The sequence below is a fragment of the Chiloscyllium punctatum genome, chromosome 44, assembly GCF_047496795.1.
Source record: "Chiloscyllium punctatum isolate Juve2018m chromosome 44, sChiPun1.3, whole genome shotgun sequence".
Taxonomy (NCBI): Eukaryota; Metazoa; Chordata; class Chondrichthyes; order Orectolobiformes; family Hemiscylliidae; genus Chiloscyllium; species Chiloscyllium punctatum.
Genome location: NC_092782.1, coordinates 19,382,464 through 19,408,977, shown reverse-complemented (window position 1 = coordinate 19,408,977; position 26,514 = coordinate 19,382,464). Strand labels below are relative to the sequence as shown.

The window sequence follows — 26,514 nt, the reverse complement described above, 5'->3', positions numbered from 1 at the left end:
ACTACTTCTGTAATATGGACATTTTTCAAGATGTCACCATCTATTTCCCTACAGTCTATATCTTCCATGTCCTTCTCCATAGTAAATACTGATGCAAAATACTTGTTTATGTTTCCATGCTGTACATCTCAATGACTCCCGCGTCTCCACACAAACGCAGCCTTGCTGATCTTTGACGGGTCCTATTCTCTCCCTAGTTACCCTTAATGTATTTATAAAAACCCTTTGGATTCTCCCTAACTATTTGTCAAAGCTATTTCATGTTCCCTTTTTGCCCTCCTGATTTCCCTCTTAAATATACTCCTTTATACTCTAAGGATTCACTCGATATCTGTACCTGACATATGCTTCCTTCTTTTTCTTAACCAAACCCTCAATTTCTTTAGTCATTTGGCATTCCTTATACCTGCCAGCCTTTCCTTTCACCCTAACAGGAATATATTGTCTCTTGTCTCTTGTTATCTCATTTCTGAAGGCTTCCCATTTTCCAGCCGTCCCTTTACTGTGAACATCTGCCCCCCAATCAACTTTTGAAAATTATTTCCCAATACCGTCAAAATTGGCCTTTCTCCAATTTAGAACTTCAACTTTTAGATCTGGTCTATCCTCTTCCATCACTATTTTAAAAACTAGTAGAAATATGGTCACTGGCCCCAATGTGCTCCTCCCCTGCACCCACTCAACTACAGAAGATATCAACACAATTCTTTAATCTTTCACTCCTGACAACCAACACTTCAAGTGCAATCTACAAGTCTGCCACAACCTCTTAAAGGAATGAACTGAATTAATCTTTATTATATCACTTATCTTACCTCCATATAATTTCTGTATGTATTTAGTTAATAACTTCAATTACTTCTACTTAAGCAACTTACAGTTGTGTAACAAACCAACCTTTACTGCTTTCAGACTAAAGCTCTGCTGTGAGTTTATTCCAAATTGAATCATTTACATATTGAAAAACATATCCACACAGATTCTCAGTTCACAGACCACTCTGAATGATGAAATATCTTGTCACGATCACACCATGCAAGTCTTCAGCACGGTCACTGAACTATGGATTCGTGCAGCTCATTCATTCCCTTTTTTGATCTTGAGTATTCCAATTTTTAAAAATCAGAACAAAGCTTTAGTTTTGAATAAGAGCAAAGGTTAGTTTATTGCATAATTATTGCTTAAAGTTTTGAAATAAAAAACATAACACAGTTAGTAGATAAAATACAGATACAAAAATTAAAAGTAGATGTGAATGAAAGATACTTATAAAGATGAAATTCAGATCAGTCAAACATCATTTCAAGCTTGTAGTTTCACAAAAAAGTGTTGCAAACTTAAAGTCATAATTCAGCAACTTTGCTTCTGTAGTTGAAGAGTTCGAGGTTGCATGTTGATTTGGGATCAGTGGGTACAGCAGGCTTGGAGTGGGAGAAAAACGATTTCTTGTTCTTGACTGGTTCTTCAGTTACAGTAATTGCTTGTAGTCGATCAGCAGAATTGTGGTTGGTTTATGAAAACCTTTTCCTTTTGAGATGAGTATGCTCTCTATTGAATTTAGCCATAGTACCTAAGAAATGTCTGCAGCAATCCTCAAATCTGTTCCTTCTCTCCTTACAGCCTGGGCTTAGATTCATTAGTATTTTCAGACCTTGCAATCTTAATCTGGACATTCCCTGTTATTGTTTTGTCTGCTCTCCAAATGCACAGGTTCAGTACTTCCTTAATTCCTCTTTTCCACTGAACAGGTGGCCTTCAGTGCTCATTTGTTCAATTTCTGAATTTTGCCAGGCAATATATCTGGCAATCTAAAGGAAGTTCCTTTCATTATATTTGTCTCAACTTCTTGATATTGTATTTGCTGTTATATCACATGGCACTGCAGTAAGTTATGTGACAAACAATGCTGAATTGTCACCAATGGAACTAGGTACTGAGAGAGACAGGACATTCTCAGAGCCAAAACAACTGAATGGTGAAGTGAACATCAAACATCTCGATGAAAGTTCAAAAACATAAACACTGATGCAAGCATCTTCTTTAGAGATCTCAGAAACAATCAAAGGAGATTTACTTTCTCTGGTCAAGAATTCTCCAACAAAAATCAAAGCAACTGAAATAAACCTTCTCTTCAGATTACTTTCGTCTCAGTAGACGTTCAGCCAGATTGGCAGCTTAGAGAGCAATTTAATGTTGGGCCCAAACAGTACAAAGGGATAGCTACTAAGCATACATAAATATTTCAACCCTCAGTCAAAGTTGTGTAGAAATCATTGAGTGGAACACTGTACTCATGAAATTTCCATGCACTTATTTTTGACACGTATACTCACTTAACTAAAGGAGGAAAATAGCTGTCAAAAATAATAAGAAATTATTTTGCTTTGAGATTGATTATCACTAACCAACAATTATATATTCGCCTGGACTGAAATATTGACTACTTTTTCTCCACAGATGCTGCTAACTGTTCAGTTTCTCCAGCAATTTCTTCTTTTTTCCCCAAAGTCTACTCAAACTCCAGGATAACCATTGAACTGTCCCTCCTCCTGACTCACTATTAATAACCACCACCCACAACTACAATACCACACATCAGCAACCAGGACCTGTGTGGCTAACGGCCAGTTGAGGGGGAAGCAGGTCTGGGGAGGGTCAGTCAGTGCCTAGGGCGGCTGACGACCAGTCAGAAAAGCAGGCCAAGAAAGATCGGCTCAATATGCAGGGTGGACCGATGCCAGAAGGTGCATAGGGAACCCGTGGGCCAGAAAGCATAGAGGATTACTGGGAGCTGGGTTATGTGTCGAGTGTGTTTCACTGTTGGATGCTGTTTTCAATTATGCCATGTTTTGTACACTGTTTTGTATTATGCTTGGTTGCAGGTGATGTGTAAAGTGTTTGCAACTGTATATTGTGGGCCTTTGCCTACTGTTTAACTCTGCCCTCAGGGGCTGTAACAGATTATCCTATGTACTTAGGTCATTATGGTACTATTTTGGGAGGGGGGGGGGGAACAGTGACTTGTGTAAAATCTCTGTATGATTTCATGTATTGTTGTTGATTCCGTTGAGATTTGGGGTGCTTTGTTTGCGTCCCTATCTCTCTGGTGTATTGTATTTGTTGTTGTGTATTGCATTTTGTATAACCTTCAATATAACTACAAAATTAGAATCTCCTCAGTTCAGGTGACTGACTCTCTGCTAGCTAGCCACCAGCAGTGCATTGTCCACAAGGAAATAAAGGGTGACTTGGTAATGGGAGACCAGCCTCTGTGCAGTTATTTCAATGGCAACTGGAGAAAATAGGACATGCCTGAAGAATATTTGCTTGCAGCAGTCATCTTGGAGTTGGGGGTAAGCATTTCTGGCATCATGCCTTTATTTGGAAAGCTTGACTCATTTGATCCTGCTGTCAAAGACTGGGCCCAGTATGTGGAAAGAATATGATATTTTCAGGAGGCAAATGACATTGGGGTATATGAAAAGCAACAGGTAATCCTTCTGACTGCCTGCAGACCCGCAGCATTCTCAGTTATAAGTGGCTTAAACTTTCCCAGAGGCACCAGACATCAAAACATTCCAAGAGTTGACGGAGTTAATTAAGAGAATATAGCAACCCCAAACCTCCTCTAATTCTGAGATGCTAGCAGTTTTATCGGCTGTTAGAGATCTGGGGGAATTCGTATTGGGATTTTTGTTAAGGTTGAGATGACTGGCATAGGTATGTGATTTTTGGTTAACACTGAATGAGATGCTGAGAAACCGTTGGTATGTAGGATTAATTATGTGACCATGCAGAACAGCCTACTAGCTGATGCCCAACTGGACTTCAAACAGGCACTACAACCAGCATTGTCATTACAAAATGCAGCAAGTGAAAGTATAGGAGCTACAGAGCATCCCAATGGAAGTGAAATCTTTCATCCCTTTGAGCTTGAAGAACATCACTTGAGTGCAGGCAACCATAGAGCCTCACGTAGGACATATCCCGAGCAAAGCCAGCCCACAGCAGAACCCCATAACAAAGCCAAGCCTCGGCCAAATGGCTAAAATGTTTTTCAGGATCTGGGCTGGCAAGTCAATGTAGTAGCTGCCGGGATGTAGACTCCAGAGAGCAAAGGAGTCCTACAAGGCCTGACATGAGTAAGAAAATTCATAGACCGGTATCCAGGAAAGCACATACCCTGGATGTGGGTCAGAACAATTAAATTGCTTCGTGACATCCAATTCAGAGCCAATTAAAATGAATGTTTGGTTAAATGGTCACACAGTTCCATGGTGGTCGATATTGGAGCAGCTATATCTGTAATTGCTGAATGTGTCTTTAAAAAGATTCACTTTGAACTCCAACCCTTATATTTGCTCAAGACCTCAGCCAGAACATATACTGGGGAATCATTGCAGATCAAGGGTGTGACTTTGGTTCAGTCTCATTTGAGAAGCAGTTGGTGCAGTTATCACTGATGGTAGTAAAATGGCTTGGGCCCAAGCCTATTGGGGTGGAATTAGATGAGAAAGATTCACCTAGATGGGCTCAACATTTTTCAATTAGAAAATGGCTGCCTCAGTGAATTTCAATTGAAATACCCAGGAGTATTTTCAAGAAGGGATTGGGACTATCAAAGGGGCCAAAGCCACTTTAAGTGTTGACCAGGAAACAATTCTGAGATTTTGCAAGGTTTGTACAGTGTCATTTGCTTTGTGGGAAAAGGTAGAAGCAGAAATCAGGAGGCTGGACAGCAAAGGAATCATCAAATAATTAGTTTGTAGAATGGGCGACATCGATTGTGCTGATTGTGAAGCCTAATGGGTCAGTTCGCCTTTGTGTGGGGATTTAAAGCAAATGGTAAACTGCCTCTTGCAGCTAGAAAAATATGCAATCATTCACACAGAGGAAGTGTATGCAAATTTGTGTGTGTGTGTGTGTGTGTGTGTCGGGGCTGGGGGGGGGGAGGGGCAGCGGTGGCACTATCCTTTACAAAGCTGGACATGAGCTATGCCTATCTGCAATTGTGACTGGATGTGGAGTCCCAGAAGTATGCTACAATTAACACCCATAAGGGTTTACATCAAAATACATTTGGGGTATCCTCAAGCCTGTGCCCTTTTCGTTTTACAAAGGCTACCCCTGGATGATGTACTAATAACAGGGAAGTCTAATAAAGAGCATTTGGAGAACTTAGAGTGCTTAAACATTTCTCCCAGACGGATGTATGCTTCAGAAGACCCCAAGAGACCGACTTGGGTTACACAGTCGACACAACCGGGTTACATCCATTGGAAGTGAAAGTAAAAGGTAATCAAAGGAGCGCCAGCTTCCACAAGATTAGGTCTTTCTTTGGGTTTGTGAATTATTATGGAAAATTCATACATAATCTGGCCTCTACCTTGGCATCCTGCTATTGCAAAAGGGTCAACCTTGGAAATATTGGCGCATCCAAGAAGTAACCTTTATGGAAGTGAAAAAACAGCTAAGATGCTGGCCCAATATGATCTGAAGGAGAAGTAGTGCTGACATGCGAAATCTCCTCAAAAAACGTATATAATCAGGAGATTATAGTCTCCACAATTCAGGTGACTTAATCCAAGCTGGTTGGCCACAGTCAGTGTTTGTGCACAAGGAAATAAAAGAAAGGCTTGTGATGGGATACCAGCCTCTATGCAATTATTTCAACTCTACTTATCAGCTTGTTGAATGGTCTGAGAACCCCAATCTGTAAGAAGTGGATGAATAATTCTGGAAATCTGCTAAGGCTGTTTGCATTGGTCACTGACTTCAGTCTTATGGGTCTATAATTCAACTTATCATCCAGGGATTTCACAAAGACCTGGTATTTATTATGAAAGTGATTATCAAACTGACAAATCACAATTCTTTTGTTTTCTTTTTCAATTTATCCCTTAACTGTGTGTGTACATCAGTCTGTCAAAGTAAAAGTGGAGGTTTGTAATCAAAGAAGATCAGTTCTATTAAAAAAGTTACATTAATATTAAATTGTTAATTTTTGTTTAAGCTATAAACATAGTGTCCGAGATATGTTATTTGTAAAGTCTAATTAGGAATAATTGGGCAGTTTGGAGGGACATCAAATTCACTGTTATGAATCCAGTGATAGCTAGATTGATTTGGTGCAGCTTGTTGCCAGTGTCAAACATTCTCCACATCAACCCTGTCAAGACTCCTCAGGGATTATATGTTTCAATCAAGTCATCTCTTATACTTCTAAACTCTAACAGTTATAAGCACAACCTGCTCAGCCTTTCAGAATACAATCCACACATTCCAAATATTAGTCTCATAAACCTTTTGTGAACTGCTTCTAATGCATTAACATCCTTCCTTAAACAAGGTGACCAACATTGTGCACAGTACTCCAGAGATGAGCTCACCAGTACCCTGTATAACTGAAGTATAACCTACCCAATACTTGCATACAATTTCTTTTACAACACGTGACATTCTATTAGCGTTCCTAATCACTTGCAGACCCAGATTTCAATCTACAATGTTTTTAACCAAGTTTTGTTAAATTCTTACGCATTGACTGTGAACCCAAGGTCACTTTCTCTCTTTGGAAAACCAAAAACTAAAACATGGAGTGCCTCCTACTGAGTTCCTGACCATCATTCCAATGAAGATGCTTGTTGTTTGCTGATAACTTTGTGATATCAACCAGGTAACAAAATAAAAATCACAACAGTAATATCTTAAATCTACGTGACACCCTCACCTCTAAAAGTACTTTGATGCGATCCTTAAGGCGACCTAGTCGTAAATCAAGCAGGACAGCATTCAACATAAACTCGGTTTGTGTCTCTACGTCACCATAGGCCTTTGCTTCCTCCATCCCTTCTTCACAGAGCCGAGCAGTATCCAAAAAGTCGTCTTCTCCTTAATAATAAAGAAAGTTTTTCACAAAGCTGAAGACTTGTTCTTCTGTTGCCCATTTCCCCTTTAGAATCAGAGAATCCCTACAGCGTGGAAACAGCCATTTGGCCCAACAAGTCCACACTGACCTCTCTGAAGAGCCACCCAGACCCGTTCCCCTACCCGATTACTCTACATTTACCCAAACTAACGCACCTAACCTACACATTCCTGAACACTAAGGGCAACTTAGCTTGGCTAATTCACCTAATCTGCACATCTTACTGTGGGAGGAAACCGGAGAAATTATCTAAGAAATGCTCTTGGAAATATTTAATAAGCTCTTCATTCAGGCTACAACTGCTATTCTGTTATTTTCAGTTTATATATAGATTAAAGTCACACATGATTATTCAATCCTAGAACCCCTACTGTGCAGAAAGAGGCTTTTCAGTCCATTGAGTCAGCACTGACCCTCTGAAGAGCAGCACCCAGACCAATCGCAACAGCGCAACATCCTCTAACTCTGCATTTACCATGCTACTTTACCTAGCCAGCATAGCCTTGAACACTATGGGGACAATTTAGCATGGCCAATCCACCTAACCTTTGGACTATGGGAGGAAACCAGAGCACCCAGTGGAAACCCACAGAGGCACTGGGAGAATGTGCAAACTCCACACAGACAGTTGCCCAAGGCTGGAATTGTGAGGCAGCAGACTAACCACTGAGCCACCGTGCCACCCCATCTAATTTATTTTCCCCCAACAGGTCCACACCAACCCTCCAAAGAATAACCCAGCCAGACCCATTCTCCTACCCTATTACTCTACATTTACCCCTGGCTAATGCACTGAACCTATATACTATGGGCAATTTAGCATGGCCAATTCACCTAACCTGCACATCTTTGTAATATGGGTGAAACCGGAGCACCCGGAGGAAACCCACGTACACTTTACTTCATAGTCCCATTCTCAAAATTTAATGACTCAAAGTTAAAGTAACTGATCAGCAATAAACATTTTCAATCACAAAGCTATCATTAATCATCATTAAAATGTGAATGGAATAGGAAAAGAATCACACAACAATCACTTACTGATGACACCAACCTTGTGGTTGGAGGTCTTTTCAGATGCCCACTATGCCTTTAAGATTTCTAGATTATTCCACACCTTGAAATCCTTGAAAGAACGTGACCTAATGTTCTGAAGGCTGCTGTTTTTTTGGTGCCACAATCATGTAGTAATGTTTTTCTTTTGTGCTAGATATGATTCTGTGGGCTGCTAAACAATGGGAAAATGAGAGCTGATTCTGTCCCCTATTGATATTCACACATGGCTTTCAGGCATGAATCACTCAAAAGTTAGCAGGTCGCATCTCTAGGGTGTAGGTTTGCTCGCTGAGCTGTAGGTTTGATATCCAGATGTTTCATTACCTGGCTAGGTGACATCATCAGTGGCAACCTCCAAGTGAAGCGAAGCTGTTGTCCCCTGCTTTCTATTTATATCTTTCTCCTGGATGGGATTCCTGGGGTTTGTGGTGATGTCATTTCCTGTTCGATTTCTGAGGGTTTGACAGATGGCATCTAGATCTGTGTGTTTGTTTATGGCCTTGTGGTTGGAGTGCCAGGCCTCTAGGAATTCGCTGGCATGTCTTTGCTTAGCCTGTCCCAGGATAGATGTGTTGTCCCAGTCAAAATGGTGTTTTTTTTCATCCGTGTGTAGGGCTACGAGGGAGAGAGGGTCGTGTCGTTTTGTGGCTAGCTGGTGTTCGTGTATCCTGGGTCGGAGTAATAGGGTAGGAGAATGGGTTGGGTCTAGCGCCATCTGGCTACATAGAGAAAGCCAATGCACTACTCGCAGACACCAACACCAACCAACAGGTGGTGGTAGACCCGACCCCACAACTAGGAAACAAAATTACATATCTCCTAAGAAAATTACACAATTCCGGACAATTAAATAAGACAGAATTCCAGAAAATGAAACCCAATGGGACCAACACCCCACGATTCTACGGACTACCAAAAATCCATAAACCAGGAGCCTCCGTCAGACCTATAGTCTCACTACCCGGAACACCAACTTACAGACTGGCCAAAGAACTACACGCAAGACTGAAATACCTAGTAGAAGAGTCACAGCACTCCATCCACTCCACCCAGGAATTCCTAAAAATCATCAAAAACACCAAAATAAAGGAAGACGAAGCAATGATCTCATTCGACATAACAGCACTGTTCACCTCCATAACATCGACCTGGCAAAGGAAACACTTACCACACTTTTTGAAGAGACCATCACACACACACCAACCACCATCAATCACATTACCAACAAAAACATCATGAAGCTAGTGGACCTGTGCCTCACCACCCACTTCACTTTCAACAACATAGTCTACAAACAAACCAACGGCACAGCCGTGGGATCTCCGCTATCAGGATTCATAGCAGAAGCAGTAATTCAAAGACTAGAACAAACAGCCCTACCAACCATCAAACCAAAAATCTGGGTCCGCTACATAGATGACACCTTTGCCATCACAAAACAAAACAAGATAGAAGAGACATTTAACATCATCAACAACACCCTCATAGGTATAAAGTTCACCAACGGGGAAGAAACCGACAATAAACTCGCATTCCTGGACGTCACAGTCGAAAGAAAGGACAACGGAGAACTACAAACCTGCGTATACAGAAAACCAACAAACACTGACCAAATACTTAACTACACCAGCAACCATCCCAACACACACAAACAAAGTTGTATCAGAACACTATTCCAACGAGCCACCACACACTGCAGCACAGATGAACTTCGGAAGACAGAGGAGAACCACCTGTACAATGTATTCAAGAAGAACGGATACTCAAAAAATATAGTGCGCAGAGTCCTCAAGAACAAACCACGACAAGCAGACCAAACACAGCCAGAAACCCTAACCATCTTACCATACATCAAAGAAGTTTCAGAAATGACAGCCAGACTACTAAGACCCCTCTGAATTCTAGCAGCACACAAACCCACCAACACTCTCAAAACAAAAACTAACAAACTTAAAAGACCCAGTACAACCCATGGACAAAACTAATGTCACCTACAAAATTCCATGCAAGGACTGCCACAAACACTACGTAGGACAAACAGGAAGAAAGTTAGCCACCAGGATACACGAACACCAGCTAGCCACAAAAAGACACTACCCTCCCTCCCTCGAACCCCTACACACTGATGAAAAAAAACCCACCATTTCGACTGGGACAACATATCTATCCTGGGACAGGCTAAGCAAAGACATGCCAGAGAATTCCTAGAGGCCTGGCACTCCAACCACAACGCCATAAACAAACACATGTCTGCTCTAACATCTCTATGTGGCTCAGTGTCATATTTAGTTTTATACCACACCCATGAAGCACCTTGGAATATTTTATTGCATCAGAGGCCTCAAAAGAACATAGTTTGTTGTGTAAATGGATTCCAGGCTGGAGTTATGACCAATGGGCAGCCTTTGATGCACTGTCTGGGGGCCAACGCTGATGGTACAAAGGACAGAAGGAACCATCACACCTGCATTCTGCATGGTATGTTGCAGTGGCAATATAATAGTTGCACATTGTGCAAGTAAAATCATTTTGAGAAACTGAAAGAGCTGACATGACATGCATGCATATGAATGAGTGTGCAGTAAGTGACATATTTGCAAACATGCATGATCAGACAGTCTGCTGGCTTCTGTCAAGAGTAAATGAGATGATGCCATGTGTATAGGGAAGGTAATGAGGCTCCCTATGTAGTATTGCATTACAACAGAGTGATGCTGCTTTTAATCCCAGTAGCAGCTGGGAAGGAGCTAGAGTCACAGTCACCTTGATGCACTTTCCCAAATTAAACAAAAAACACCATTTCACACACTCAAATACACAAACCTCACATACAGATGAGGTTCAATGAAAATGGTTCCAACTTATGATTTGCAACTTTTAGGCCAGGTCTGTAGTTTCTTTGATTGAGGTGGTGCTTTAAACTTGAACTGAAGATCTGATAAAGCAAAGGATTCTTAGTGATCAGTATGGTTTCTTGTTGCCATATTTACATGAGGTAGGTTCAAAGGTAAACTCAAAGTTTGAAAGCTTGAGGGGGAATCTTTCTCCCACTTTCAAGGCATCACTGTTATTGGTTGCCAAAATGATTTGCAACTTCTGCTGGTTTTAAAACAGAGAAAATCAGAAGGGCCTCGTTATTTGACAAGTTCAAGGCCTTTTTGCAAATGAAGATGGCGTGTTGATTATACATCATGTACAGTGTGTAACACCATGCAAATCTGAGACAGCCATTCTAATTTGGATGAGGGACCATCCTTATACAATGGGGCTCTATTCATTTTACACACACTGAGTTTGATGTTTCGTTTCATCTATGAGGAACCAAAGAGCTAAGTTGGTTTGAACACGATACATCTTATGTTAACTACAATAAGACCATTATAGACTGGAGCAGAAGTTGGCCATTCAGTCCACCAAGTCTGCTCCACCACTTAAATTGGCAGCAGGTGAAGATGATACATGGTAAAGCACACAGGAAGTCCAGAAAGCTAAATTATATCTATTTGAATGCAAGGAGCTTGACTGATAAAGCAGATGAAATTAGAACAATGATCAGCATTATTGCTATTATTGCAATCACAGAGACATGGTTGAAAGAAGGGCAGGGTGTCCAGCTTAGTTTTCCAGGATGTAGAAGTCTCAGGCAGCTTGGTAGGGAGGGAGGTGGCGGAATGTAAGACAGATGGGGGAATTGTATTATTAACAAGAGAAACCATCACTACAGTAATGGGGAAGATGTCCTAGAAAGGTCTTCAAATGAGGCCATCTGGGTAGAGCTTAGAAAGAAAAAGGGTAATTATTTTGTTGCAATTATACTATAGGCCTCCCAACAGCCAGGGGAGATAGAGGAGTAGCTATGTAGGCAAGTCACAGAAAGGTGCAAGATAAATACTGTTATCGTTGCCGGGGATTCCACTTTGCTAAAATAAATTGCCTTGGTGTGAAAAGGATATAGAGAATCGAGGGTGTAGTGCTGGAAAAGCACAGTAGGTCAGGCAGCATCAGAGGAGCAGGAGAATCGATGTTTCGGGCATGAGTTCTTTATCAGGAAGGGCTTATGCCCAAAATGTTGATTCTCCTGCTCCTCGGATGGTGACTGACCTGCTGTGCTTTTCCAGCACAACACTCTCGACTCTGAACTCCAGCATCTGCAGTCCTCACTTTCTCATAGTGAAAGGATATACAGACTGGACCTTTAAGAAAGTGCACCCAAGTGAGCTTCTTGTGCCAGTAGTGGGGAAGTGCTAGACCTAATCGTATGGAACGAGGCCAGTCAAGTAATTGAAGTGTCAGTGAATGAACATTCTTGGGATAGTGACTCTAACTCTAAGTTTCAAAGTCATTATGGAAGGGAATAGTGCAGAAATTAAGTGCCTGAACTTGCGGGATGCCAATTCAATGTCATTAGATGGGACCTGGCAAACATAGACTTATCCGGCAGTAGCAGCTCCCAGTCTATGTCTGGAAAGAGAGAGTCTTTAAAAAAGTAATATAGCGAGAGATCAATGCAAGCACACTCCTCTAAGAGTTCAAGGACAGCAAGTTCAGGGAATCTTGGATGTCAAGGCATATCAAGAGTTTCATAAAGAAAAAGAAGGAAACATATGTCAGGTATAACACATTAAAAGCAGGGGAGACCCTTCAAAAAGTATAGATACTGTAGGTAGTTGCCTCAAAAAATTCTGAGGGCAAATAGGGTCCACAAAATAACTTTGGCAGACAAGTTACAGAAAGTTAAAGAAGAGGATTACCAGGGAAACAATGGGGCAATATGAGACTAAAATCTGTGCATGGAGCCAGAGGATGTGGGTCAGGTCTCAAGTTAATATTTCTCATCTCTATTCACAAAGGAGAAAGACATCATAGTTGGGGATTTCATTTGGAATGGTGTGGTTCTAAAGCTTGTTAAAATTAATTAGGAGGTGGTATTAGATGTTTTAGGAGGCATAAGGGTGCATAAATCCCTAGGGCCCGATGAGATGTATCCCAGGCTGCTCTGAAAAGTACTGGAGGAGATTGCCGAGGCCCAATCACTGATATCTAATACTGTGCTAGCCACATGTTGAAATTGTAATGTATTCTATTGTTATCACCAGACTTCATTATTCTAATGTACTTCCAAAATTCTACCTTCTATAAACATGAATCAGCCAAAACTCTGCTCCCCATGTTCTAACGCACACCAAGTGTTATTAACCCATCCTCGCTTTTCAATTCAATTCAATTCAATTTGAAAAATTATGATCCTTGATTTCAAATCCCTCCAACTCCCTCAGAGGTCCTTCCCTATCTATGAAATCTCCTCCAGCCTCACAACCCTCAACGATATCTGTACTCCAATTCTAGCCTTATGCACATCCCAGATTTTAGTTGCTCCACTGTTTCTACAGTGCTATCAGTTGCCTAGGACCCAATTTCTGGAATTCTGATGTATTTTCAACAATTTCATTTTTCATTCCCTGCAATTCCCTCTCTTACCCTTTCCACCACTTTGCATTATCTTCCATCTTTAAAAGGTGTTCGTCCAATCTACCACTAAGCACGTTTTTGGTCATCTGCTCTCATGTCTCTTTATGTGGCTCAGTATTTTATACCACACCCAGGAAGCACCTTGGGATGTTTTATTGCATAAGAGGCATAAAATGAACATAGTTCATTGTGTAAATGGATTCCAGGCTGGAAATATGACCAATAGGCAGCATTTGATGTGCTGTTTGGGGCCAATGCTTATGGTACAAAGGATGGAAGGAACCATCACTGCATTCTGCATGGTATGTTGCTGTGGTGACATAATAGGTACACATTGAGCAAGTAAAATCATTTGAGGCGGCACGGTGGCTCAGTGGTTAGCACTGCTGTCTCAAGCACCAGGGACTTGGGTTCAATTCCAGTTTCCTCCCATAATGCAACGATGTGCAGGTCAGGTGAATTGGCTGTCCTGGATTGCCCATAGGGTTCAGGGATGTATGGGTTAGGTGCATGAGTCAGGGGTAAATATAGGGGAATGAGTTTAGGTGGGATATGCTTCGGAGGGTTGATGTGGACTTGTTGGGCCGAAGGGCCTATTTCCACACACTGGGGATTCTAATTCTAAATTCTTAATTTGAGAAACTGAAAGAGCTGACATGAGGCACAGGCATGAGAAATGAGTGTGCAGTGAGTGACATCTTTGCAAACATTCATGATCAGACAGTCTGCTGGCTTCTGTCAAGAGTAATTGAGATGATACCATGTGCACAGACAGCCTTGTAACCTTCCCTACGCAGCACTGCACTGCAAACTGAGGGATGCGGCTTTTAACCCTAGTAACAGCTGGGAAGGAGCTACAGTCACAATCACCTTGATTTTAAGCTGTGTAATGTGGTCCTTGTCTTGTTTCAGACTTTTAAATCAATTAAAATGTTATTCACCAGGCAGACTTAGACAAACAATTAAAGGAGGCCTTCATAAAAGCATACAAATGCAGTAGTGATCAGAAGGAATAACTTAGCAACTAGCTAAGTAGTTAGTGATCCCTTTAAATAGCACTATTTAGGTGGGTATGGAGTGAGTCCTTTGTTCCTAACATTGAACATGTGTTCAGTTTGGCATGGGTGAAGCATGGCATTTCAAAAAGAACAGTGATGGTGTCAAATCAGCATTGTACACTAATTGATATCATCACATGCCTGCTTTGTATACTCATTAAAAGTCCACATGCTGGACAATTTTACAAAAATGTTTCTCAACATACTCTGAAATTATGTATGTGCACCTCAAGCATCATTTGAGAATTAAAATGTTTAAAACTCAGAACCACAGAGCCCACTGCATCTTAGCAGTTTAACAGTGAATGTGGTGAGTCTTTTATAGATTGATTGGCTGGAAACAATAAGAGAGATCTCTATATACATGTACATAGATCTCTGAAAGTTGCCAGCTAGGTTGATGGGGTTGGTAAGAAGGCATATGGTGTGTTATTAGTAGAGGGATTGGGTTTCGGTACCAAAAGGTCATGCTGCAGCTGAAAAATTGCTGGTGTGGCTGCACTTGGAGGAGATTGGTACCTGGATGTTGCCTGGTATGGAAGGAAGGTCTGATGAGGAAAGGCTGATGGCCTGAGGCTGCTTTCGTTAGAGAGAAGAAGGTTGAGAGGTGATTTAATTAATCAGAGGGTTAGACAGGGTGGACATTGAGAGCCTTTTTCCTCGGATGGTGATGGCTAGCATGAGGGGATGTAGCTTTAAATTCAGGGGTGATAGATATAGGAAAGATAGGCTAAAGTGAGGACTGCAGATGCTGGAGATTAGAGTCAACAGTATGATGCTGGAAAGGCACAGCAGGTCAGGCTGCATCCATGCAGCAGGAGAATTGACATTTCGGGCAAACGCCCTAGTATAGGACAGATGTCAGATGTAATTTCTTTACTCAGAGTAGTAGGGCCATGGAATGCACTGCCTGCAACAGTAGTAGACTCACCAACTTTAAAGGCATTTATATGGTCACTGGATAAATATATGGATGAAAATGGAACAGTGTAGGATAGATAGGTTTCAGATTGGTTACACAGGTTGGTGCAAGATTGAGGGCTTAAAGGGCCTACACTGCACTGTAATGCTATGTTATATGTTATAATACAATGTAAGTTCTAAGTCAAAACATTGAGTGGGCCTAGTTTCTAAAAAAACTGTTGGACCAGTATTTATTGCCCATTCCAAGAAATAAAGCAATAAAGATAATTAAAATATCAAGAATCAGGGAAAATATAAACTGAAAGCAAAATACCTTTACTTAGTCTAATGCCATATACTTGAGCAATCAGGGCAGTCACCACATTCAACCGACATTTCAACCAAAGATTCAGATTCAAGCGTCCACGGGCTTCCATGTTGTGAGGGTCTTGATAGAGATCTTTATTAGTCTGGTCTTCAGTTGGCTGAGAGAAAGCATTCAACATTACATAATGAAAAAGCATTTTAAAGGTTGCTTTGAACCAACTCAACTACGAGAGCATCAGATGAAAACTATGTAAAAATGCACGTCAATCGAGTTGAGCAGAAACTCAAAAATAAAGTAGCACCAATAAGAAAAATGACAATAGAAATTAAAATTCACAAGCTATATTGAGCACTGACGTCACAATTTCAGTCAATAAAAGCAAAGTATTGTGGATGCTGGAGAAACTCAGCAAGTCTGGCAGCATCTGTGGAGACAGAAAAAGTTAGTACTTTGAATCCAATATGGCTTGTTGGTCCGCAACAGTGATTGACACCTTTGTCATCACAAAACGAAACAAATTGGAGGAAACCTTCAAGAGCAAAAATAATACCCTTACTGGCATGAAATTCACAAAGGAGGAGGAAAATAACAATAAAATGCCATTCCCAGATGTCACAGGAGAGCCAACAGTCAATGGAGAACTTCAAACCAGTGTCTGCAGGAAAACAACACATTCAGACCAAATACTGAACTACAGAAGCAATCATCCCAACACCCACAAATGAAGCTGCATTACAACATTATTTCAACAAACCGCCATGCACTGCAGTATAGAGGAATTACGAAGAGCATAGGAAAATCACCTATACAGCATTTTCAAAAAGAGTGGGTACCCAATGAACACAGTCCGCAGATTTCTCAGCAACAAACCCAAACAAGCAGACAAAACCCAACCAGAAGCCTTAGCCACTCTCCCCTACATCAAAGACATCACGGGAATGACTGCCAGACTACTCAGACCCCTTGGCATGATGGTAGCCCACAAACCCACCAGCACACTAAAACAGCAGCTAATGAACTTCAAAGATCCTATAGAGACAACAAGTAAAACAAAAATTATTTTAAAAAACCATGCAAGAATTGTAACAAACACACCATTGTAACAAACAGGCAGAAAACTAGCCACCAGGATACATAAACATCAACAAGCCACAAAATGACATGACCCACTCTCACTAGTATCCTTACATACAGATGAAGAAGGACACCACTTCGCCTGGGACAATCCATCCAAGGACAAGCCAAACAGACACATGCATGAGAATTCATAGAAGCATGGGATACTAACCGGAATTCTATCAATAAACACAGAGTTGGGCCCTATCTACCACCCTCTGAGAAAAAGAACAGAAAATGGCATCACCAACCAAAGAAAACCTTCACACATAAATGGAAAGCAGGATGTAATACCAATGCTTCACCGGAGGTTCACTGATGATGTTACCTAATATGGTGACAAAATGTCTGAAAACAAAACTTTCAGCTCAGTGAGCAAACTTACATCCATGGCTCATCCTTGCTACCATCTGAGGTATGAAGAACTGTCATATGTTAACTGTGTTTTTCTCTCCATAGAATCTGCCAGACCTGCTAAGTTTCTCCAGTATTTTGCTTTACTTCATTACTTTAGCATCAGGTATATTGCAACATGTTATTAAAGTGGCATGGTGGCTCAGTAGTTAACAGTGCCAGGGACCCAGATTAAATTCCAGCCTCGGGCTACCATCTGTGTGGAGTCTGTACATTCTCCCCTTGTCTGCGTGGGTTTCTTCCGGGTGCTCTGGTTTCCTCCCATACTCCAAAGATGTGCAGATTACGTGGATTGGCCATGCTAAATTGTCCGTAGTGTCCGGCCATGTGAGGTTAGGTGGATTAGTCATGGGAGGTGCAGTGTTGTAGCAATAGAGTAGGGGGTGAGTCTGGGTGGGATGTGGGATGTGGATTGGTTGGGCCGAATGTCCTGGTTCCACACTGCATGAATTCTATGGAATACGTATATGACAATAGTCAATCATCTGCTGCAGAGAAATGGAGGATAATAATGGGCATGTACGAGCATTCCGTTGCAAAATCTGATTATTTTAAAATGCAGACACACCTATCTTCAAATTCATAACTTATGTTTAAAAGGGAAAATTAAAGGTACTTGAGCTGAATGACACTGCAAACATAGAAGTAAACAAGTATGATCCCACTGCTATTATGAGAGATATGGCTGCACCGTGAGCAATGCTGGGAGAACAGAATATTCAAGTGTATTCACAGAATGCGATTGGTATATTACTGAAAGGAGAACTTAAATCAGAAAATTTGAACGTGGAATCGGTTTAGGTGGAACTAAGAAACAGCAAAGGCTAGTAGAGTTGTTAATGTAGTTAATGTGGTGTTAATGTAATGAATAGTTTTTTAAAATTCGTTCATTGAATGTAAGTGTTGCTAGCTTGGCCTCGTGAAATTGATATTGTTCAATCAAAACTAGAGTCTTAAACCTCATGGACATGGAAGAGGAGAAACAGGTTCATGTTAAGGAAGAGCCATTAGTGGGGCCAGAGGTGAAATGTATGTTTGTAGTTGGAGCAGGGAAGTATTATATCCAGGTGAGGCTGGATGGAGTGAGTCGTAGTTAATTTGAAAGGTTTGGCAGGAAATAGGATAGAAGGATGTCACTCTGCCCAGGTAGCCAAACTAAAAAGGACTTACTGCTGCCCTGCAGTTAGGGAAAGGACAAAGGATTAACATCTAGACAGACAGTGTAGTCCATGACTACATGATGTCATGGGCAAGATGAGGTTATGTTATCTCAAGTGGTAGTGTAATTCAACAGGAGAAAGTGAGGACTGCAGATGCTGGAGATCAGAGCTGAAAATGTATTGCTGGAAAAGCGCAGCAGGTCAGGCAGCATCCAAGGAGCAGGAGAATCAACGTTTCGGGCATAAGCCCTTCTTCAGGAATGAGGAAAGTGTGTCCAGTAGGCTAAGATAAAAGGTAGGGAGGAGGGACTTGGGGGAGGGGCGTTAGAAATGCGATAGGTGGAAGGAGGTCAAGGTGAGGGTGATAGGCCAGTGTGGGGTGGGGGCGGAGAGGTCAGGAAGAAGATTGCAGGTTAGGAAGGCGGTGCTGAGTTTGAGGGATTTGACTGAGACAAGGTGGGGGGAGGGGAAATGAGGAAACTGGAGAAATCTGAGTTCATCCCTTGTGGTTGGAGGGTTCCTAGGCGGAAGATGAGGCGCTCTTCCTCCAACCGTTGTGTTGCTATGTTCTGGCGATGGAGGAGTCCAAGGACCTGCATATCCTTGGTGGAGTGGGAGGGGGAGTTGAAGTGTTGAGCCACGGGGTGGTTGGGTTGGTTGGTCCAGGTGTCCCAGAGGTGTTCTCTGAAACATTCCGCAAGTAGGCGGCCTGTCTCCCCAATATAGAGGAGGCCACATCGGGTGCAGCAGATGCAATAGATGATGTGTGTGGAGGTGCAGGTGAATTTGTGGCAGATATGGAAGGATCCCTTGGGGCCTTGGAGGGAAGTAAGGGGGGAGGTGTGGGCGCAAGTTTTGCATTTCTTGCGGTTGCAGGTTCCTGACCTCTCCACCCCCACCCCACTCCGGCCTATCACCCTCACCTTGACCTCCTTACACCTATCGCATTTCCAATGCCCCTCCCCCAAGTCCCTCCTTCCTACCTTTTATCTTAGCCTGCTGGACACACTTTCCTCATTCCTGAAAAAGGGCTGATGCCTGAAACGTCGATTCTCCTGTTCCTTGGATGCTGCCTGACCTGCTGCGCTTTTCCAGCAACACATTTTCAGCTCTAATTCAACAGGAGACCCTAGTCAAGGACCTAGTAGATGCAGCAATCAAGCTGAAGGAGGCAGCAGTAAATAAAGTAAAAGCACACCAATTTAGGCACTAGAGCGAGAAGTAACAACTCTGCAGCAAAAGCAATGCTCGAACAGAAAGTGATAATGATAGCAGCTGTGAGACATCAAGAAGTCAAAGATGATAAATGGAACCTTTTAAGTTTACAAGAAGCAGCTAGCTCACAGGAAAAACTGCAATGGATTAAAAATGGGCAGTATTAGTTGCCAATGATATTTAAAAGAAGGTAAGGTGGTAGCTTCCACATTCTCCAACAGACCCTATGTAGAGTTTACCATGGATTAGCATACGTAGGGAGGGTTAAAATGATACAGCTAATATCTAATGCTGGTGGTGGAAGAGAAATAGCTAAATTTTGGCGTGTGCGCAGACAGAACCAGTACAGGGAATTAAAATCAAAATGAGCCATCAGCCGCATCTACTTGGACTGTGGGAACACATCCAAATGGACTTTATAGGACCACTCCCACAAAGTCAGAATAAGAAATTCTGTCTCGTCATTGTTGATCAGTTTACTAGATGGGTAGAAGCTTTCCACACAAAGGGTTTAGTATGCTTTCCTTTATTGATCAGAGTATTGAGGACAGGAGTTGGGAGGTCATGTTACAGGACATTGGTTAGGCCACTGTTGGAATATTGTGTGCAATTCTGGTCTCCTGCCCATTGGAAAGATGTTGTGAAACTTGAAAGGGTTCAGAAAAGATTTACAAGGATGTTGCCAGGGTTGGAGGATTTGAGCTACTGGGAGAGGCTGAACAGACTGGGGCTGTTTTCCCTGGAGCTTCGGAGGCTGAGAGGTGACTTTACAGAGGTTTACAAAATCTTGAGGGGCATGGATAGAATAAATAAACAAAGTCTATTTTGTGGGGTCGGGGAGTCCACAACTAGAGGGCATAGGTTTAGGGTGAGAGGGGAAAGATGTAAAAAGAGACCTATGGGGCAACTTTTTCACGCAGAGGGTGGTACTTGTATGGAATGAGCTGCCAGAGGATGTGGTGGAGGCTGGTACAATTGCGACATTTAAAAGGCATTTGGATGGGTATACGAATACGAAGGGTTTAGAGGGATATGGGCTGGGTACTGGCAGGTGGGACTAGATTGGGTTGGGATATCTGGTCGGCATGGATGGGTTGGACCAAAGGGTCTGTATGCATGCTGCACATCTCTATGACTCTATGAGTCTAATACTAAAAAGGTACAAAGGGCAAATTGGCTGTGGTAGATTGGGAAAGTACGTTCTAAAGTATAAAAGTGGACAGGCAAATTGCTAGTATTTGAATAATTAATATATGGTCTATATCAAATGTACATTCCTTTTGATGTGAAAAAACACAACAGGAGATTCAACCTTGGCTAACAAGAGGAGTTAGAGATTGTATCAGAAGAAAGAAAGAGAGAGGCCTACAAAATTGACACAAGTGTATTAAGTCTGAGAATTGAGAGAATTTTTGAATGCAGCAAAAGAGGATCAAGAAATTAAAGAAAGCGAAAATAAAACATGAATATAAATTAGGGATAATCATAAAAAAGGACTATAAAGCTTGGGTAGCTTTGTCAAGAGGAAAATGCAAGTGTCCTTTAAAGTGACAGACAGGACAATTTACATACAAATATATGAATTAGGAGCATAAGCAGACGACTTAGCTCCTCAAACCTACACTATCATTCAATAAGATCTTTTTGTATTTCATATTCCACAATATAAAATTTATCACCCCCACACTCCAACTAACATTTAATTTCCCTGCCTGACAAGAATTGATCTTCCTCTGCCTTAAAAATATTCAGTGACCCCACTTTGAATGCATCAACCTTCAGAGGCAAAAGTCTTCCTATTTCTGTCCTAAAGGGACAAACCCTAATTTTAAAAGAGTTGCACATAGTTCTGAACCAATCCACAAGAGGTAACATTCTCTCCAGGTTTGCCTTGAAAACACCATTCACCATTGCAGTTCACACTGCAAACAAATCACCCCTCTTCTTTTAAACTTCAATGGAAACAAGCCCAGTCTATACAACCTATCCCCTTTTGACAACCCATTCATTCCAGATATCAATCGAGTAAACGTCCTATGAACTGTCTCTAATACACTGACACCATGTTTAAATGAGGTCACTAAAAGTGCACACATTATTCAAAATGTGGTTTCATTAATGCCCTGTATAACTGAAGCATAACATCCTTACTTTTCTGTTCAATTTCTGTTGTTATAAGTGTTAGCACTCCATTAGCTTTCTTGACTATGGATTGTATTTGCAAAATATCTTTTTGTAGCTCATATGAGAGCACTTAAATCCTTCTGCATCTAGGAATTTCAAAGTCACTCTCCACTTAAGTAATACTGACTTTTAATTTTTCTTGCCAAAGTGAACAATTGGAAATTTTCCCATTGTGCTCCATCTGCTAGGTTTTCCCCAGTCACTCAACCTATCTATATCAGTCTACAACATGCTTATGTCTTCTTCACAGCATAGGGCCATACATGCTGGTGATTGTTAGTCTCATGCATATTGCACGTTGCTCCTTTAATCTGAAAGAGGGGAGCTCCAAATTTAAGAGAAGATCCTGCTCAGATCTCCCTTATGATTGATTAGATTCCCTACAGTGTGGAAACAGGCCCTTCGGCCCAATAAGTCCACACTGAACCTCCGAAGAGCAACCCACCCAGACCCATTTCTCTCTGACTAAAGACAACATTATGGGCAATTTAGCATGGCCAATTCACCTGACCTGCACATCTTTGGACTGTGGGAGGAAACCAATGCAGACACAAGGAGAATGTGAAAACTCCACATAGACAGTCGCCCAAGGCTGGAATTGAACCTGGGACCCTGGTGCTGTGAGGCAGCAGTGCTAACCACTGAGCCACCATGCCACACCATTGTGGAGTTGTATTTTTGTTCTAATAGTTTCTTTATAAAGAATTATCAGAATAGAAGGTAAACCATATCACCTTTCCATGATAGTCAGCTGCCATATTGTGACATTGAAAGCTGTTGTCAAAAGAGAAGTCCATAAGTAAGTGTGATGTTAGGATACTGGAAGAGTAGGGTGCCATATGGGCAAGAGTATGGGTAAGATACCAGGTAAGTAGAGTGCCAGCTTGATAAAAGGTTTGATGACAGCTGGGGTAGTGCTAGGGTGCCAGCTGGGTAGAATGTTGTGGGAAGGCAGTAAGGCATTAAGAAGCAAGGGGGCAAGGGGCAAGGCGGCCAGTGATGCAGTGTTTAGGGAAAGTCCAGCAGCAGAGAAGGACAGAGGTCAGGTCTGGCAGAAGAATGGAAATGGATCAGAGCCAGGCAGTCAGGTCCTGAGACAAGTGTTGAAACCCTGGTATAGTATTGGGTCCTGGGGCAGCATATCAGGTCTCCAAAGGTTGCTGGATGTGGATATGGAAGGTGTAAATGGTCTAAGGATATATTGTTGGGGTTGTAAAAACTAAGTACTGGGTCAGCTAATATTTACTCAGGAGTTAAACTACATAGTTAATAGTCTTGACATTTCCAGACAAAACTATTTTATTTAATTTCATTTGATTTCTCCAATTTTAATGGAGACTTTCAAATGGTTCAAATTCAATTTTCTGGTCAATTCCTTTGGAAAGTGCTGTGATGGGGATTCGACAGGATCCCCAATGTGCAACTCCCATTTACCTCTTCATGACAACTGACATAACATCTGGTCAGTGGAAAATCTGGGCCATACTTTCCTACCTACATTGGTGTCATCTGAATGTTGGATGAGAACCACTCATCCAAATCACTGATGCAAACTGCAAAAAGTTAAGGCCCCAGTACAAACCTTGCAGGACCCTGATCATCACATCTGCCAGTCAAAGACCTATTTATACATACAGTTTTCTGCCAGTCCACCAACTTTCTATCCATGATAATACATTATTCCCTACACTATGAGATTTCACTTTTTGCAATAACTTTGGATATGGCACCTTATCAAATCACCTAGAAAAGCAAATATAGTACAACTATAGACTCCCCTTCATACATACCACACAGCAAAGAACTCCAATAATTTGGTTAAATATAATTTTCCTTTGACAAAACCTCATTGATTCTCCAGATTACCTTGACTTCTGCAATTATAATTTCTTGAATTTGCCATGTCAAACTAACTGGCTGATAGCTTCCCATTTTTTGTCTCCCTCAATGTTTGAATAGAGGGCTCATGTTTTCTACTTTCCAGTATATTGGACCCTTTCCTGAAGAGGAAACTTTGGAAAATTAACACTACTGCAGCAATAAATTCATTTAACAATATCTTTAAGATCCTAGATTTAAATTCATCTCTACCAGTTTGCTTAGTACCACTTGCCTGCTATTTGAAATCTCACCAATTTTCTCTCCCTCTCCATTCCACTTCCTAATTTACAGCTGTTATTGGAATGATTTTTGTTTTGTCTACTGGGAAGGTAGAAGCAAAACATGTGCTCATTCAATCCACCATTTTCTTATTACCTACTAATAATTCCCCCTTCTCACTAAGGACAAACATTCACTTGATTTACTCTTTTCCCTTTAAAATCCCGTTAGAAACTTTTACTATCAGTTCTTACATGTCTAGCTTGCTTCCTTGCACACTTCCTCCTGATTAATCTTCTAGTTATTCTGAATATTCTAACCAATCATCTGACGTGCCAATCAGCTTTATGCAAATTTATGCTTTTTCCATCTGTTAGGTGATTTCTCTCACTCCTTGAGTTAACCACAGGATGATGGATCCTCCCTTTAGAATTTTTCTTTACTGTAGGAGTATGTTTATTTTGAGTATTCTGAAGTATCCCCTTAAAGTGGCTACTACTGCATCTCTAGTGATCTTTCTCCTAGTTTAGTATTATAATTCACATCAGCTAGCATAGCTTTCAATTGCCCACACTTATTCAGGTTTAAAATACAAGTCAGCTCCAATCTTCTTTTCAAACTGGAAATTTCAATTATATTATGGCCACTACTACTTATGGGTGCCTTTATTTGGAGGCCATTAATTAACCCTATCTCATTACATGATAGTGTATGAATCTGGGTCATTTCAGAAAGTCATACTCAGAAATATTCCATAAGCTCTTAATTCAAGCTACAACTGCTATTCTGATGTTTTCAGTTTATATATAAAGTGTCCCATAATTGTGGAATCCTAAAATCCCTACTGTGCAGAGAGAGGCTTCTCAGCCTGTTGAGACAGTACGGACCTGCTGAAAAGCGTCCCACCCGGACCAACCACAACCCCGCACCATCCTCTAACTCTGCATTTACCATGCTAATTTACCATAGCCTTGACCACAATGGGGACAACTTAAAATGGCCAACCCGCCTAACCTGCACATCCTTTGACTGTGGGAGGAAACCTGAGCACCCAGTGAAAACCTACACAGAAGTGGGGAGAACATACAAACTCCACACAGAGAGTTGCCCAAGCCTGGAACCAAACCTAGGTCACAGTGCTGTGAAGTAGCAGTGCTAATCATTGTGCCATCTCGAATAGCTGTCCCTTTACAACAAGAATTCAGTATGTGAACCACTCCCAATAGTGACCTCTTTCCCTAAATATTCTTCATCTCCAAACAGATTCTAACTCATCTCCATCCAGATGGATTCTACATCCTCATCTCCTGAACCAAGGTTATCTTTGAATAATGCACAAATACTCTCCTTGATTAATAGGGTAACCCCTCCAACTTTACCTACCTACCTGTACACCTTGAAAGTTATATAGGAGGAGAAAGTGAGGACTGCAGATGCTGGAGATCAGAGCTGAAAATGTGTGCTGGAAAAGCGCAGCAGGTCAGGCAGCATCCAAGGAACAGGAGAATCAATGTTTCGGCCCGAAACGTCGATTCTCCTGTTCCTTGGATGCTGCCTGACCTGCTGCGCTTTTCCAGCAACACATTTTCAGCTTTGAAAGTTATATACCCAATCCTTACTCCCTGCAGCCATATCTCCTTAATGGCTATCAGATCTTAATTATTCATTAATAAAATGGTCGAGAAAAAAAAAGTGTCTGTTTTTTCAGTGGCAGATACCTTCCTTGAAACCTTTGAGAACCAAGGAACTAGTGAGAATGAAAAGCCAAAAGAAATTAGTAGCAATACAAAGTAGTACTGGGGAAATGAATTAGTCAAAAGCTAATAAATCCCACAGATCTGTTGATCTACATCCCAGAGTGTTGAAAGAGGTGGCTATAGAGGTGGGAGATCCATTGGCGATCACCTTCCAAATGTCTGGAAATTCTGAAATGGTTCCTGCAAATTGAATGGTTGCAAATGTAACCCCACTATTCAAAGAAAGGAGAAAAGACTGATTTCAATAGTAGGGAAAATGTTAGAATTTAATGACAAAAATATGTGCTAACAAAACTCTGAAATTAATAGTAGCAATAGGCAAAGTTAACAGACTTATAGAAGGGGAATAGTGTGTTATAGCCAGGTGTCTTGGAGCTTACTAGGGTGTTACCAATAGAAAAGGTAAAGGGAAATGAATCGACATGATATATTTAGATTTTCAGAAGATTTTTGATAAGGTCACACATGAGAGGTGAAAGGCTATTATATTGGCATAGATTGAGAATTGGTTAAAAGACAGGGATAAATTGATTATTCTCAGGTCAGCAGGCTGTAATTATTGGGAGCATAAAGATCAGTACTTGGGCCCAAATTATTCACAATCTATGTCAATGATTTTGATGTGGAATCCAAATAAAATACCTTTAAGTTTCTGATAACACAAAACTGATGGGAATGTGAGTTGTTAACTTATATTTGGTAGGAGAAAGTGAGGACCGCAGATGCTGGAGATCAGAGCTGAAAAATGTGTTGCTGGAAAAGCGCAGCAGGTCAGGCAGCATCCAAGGAGCAGGAGAATCGACATTTCAGGCATAAGCCCTTCTTC

The 26,514-nt window shown here is 41.4% G+C and overlaps 1 protein-coding gene across 1 annotated transcript in view; it reads right to left on the bottom strand.

The window, feature by feature from the left end:
* Positions 1-26,514, bottom strand: part of cfap54 (cilia and flagella associated 54) — a 450,427-nt gene that overhangs the window by 113,621 nt on the left and 310,292 nt on the right. Inside the window, exons 54-55 of the mRNA XM_072562407.1 lie at positions 15,749-15,899; positions 6,731-6,891 (exon numbers count right to left, since the gene is read on the bottom strand). Coding sequence (XP_072418508.1) covers positions 6,731-6,891; positions 15,749-15,899 — 312 coding nt within the window. The remainder of the gene's footprint in view (positions 1-6,730; positions 6,892-15,748; positions 15,900-26,514) is intronic.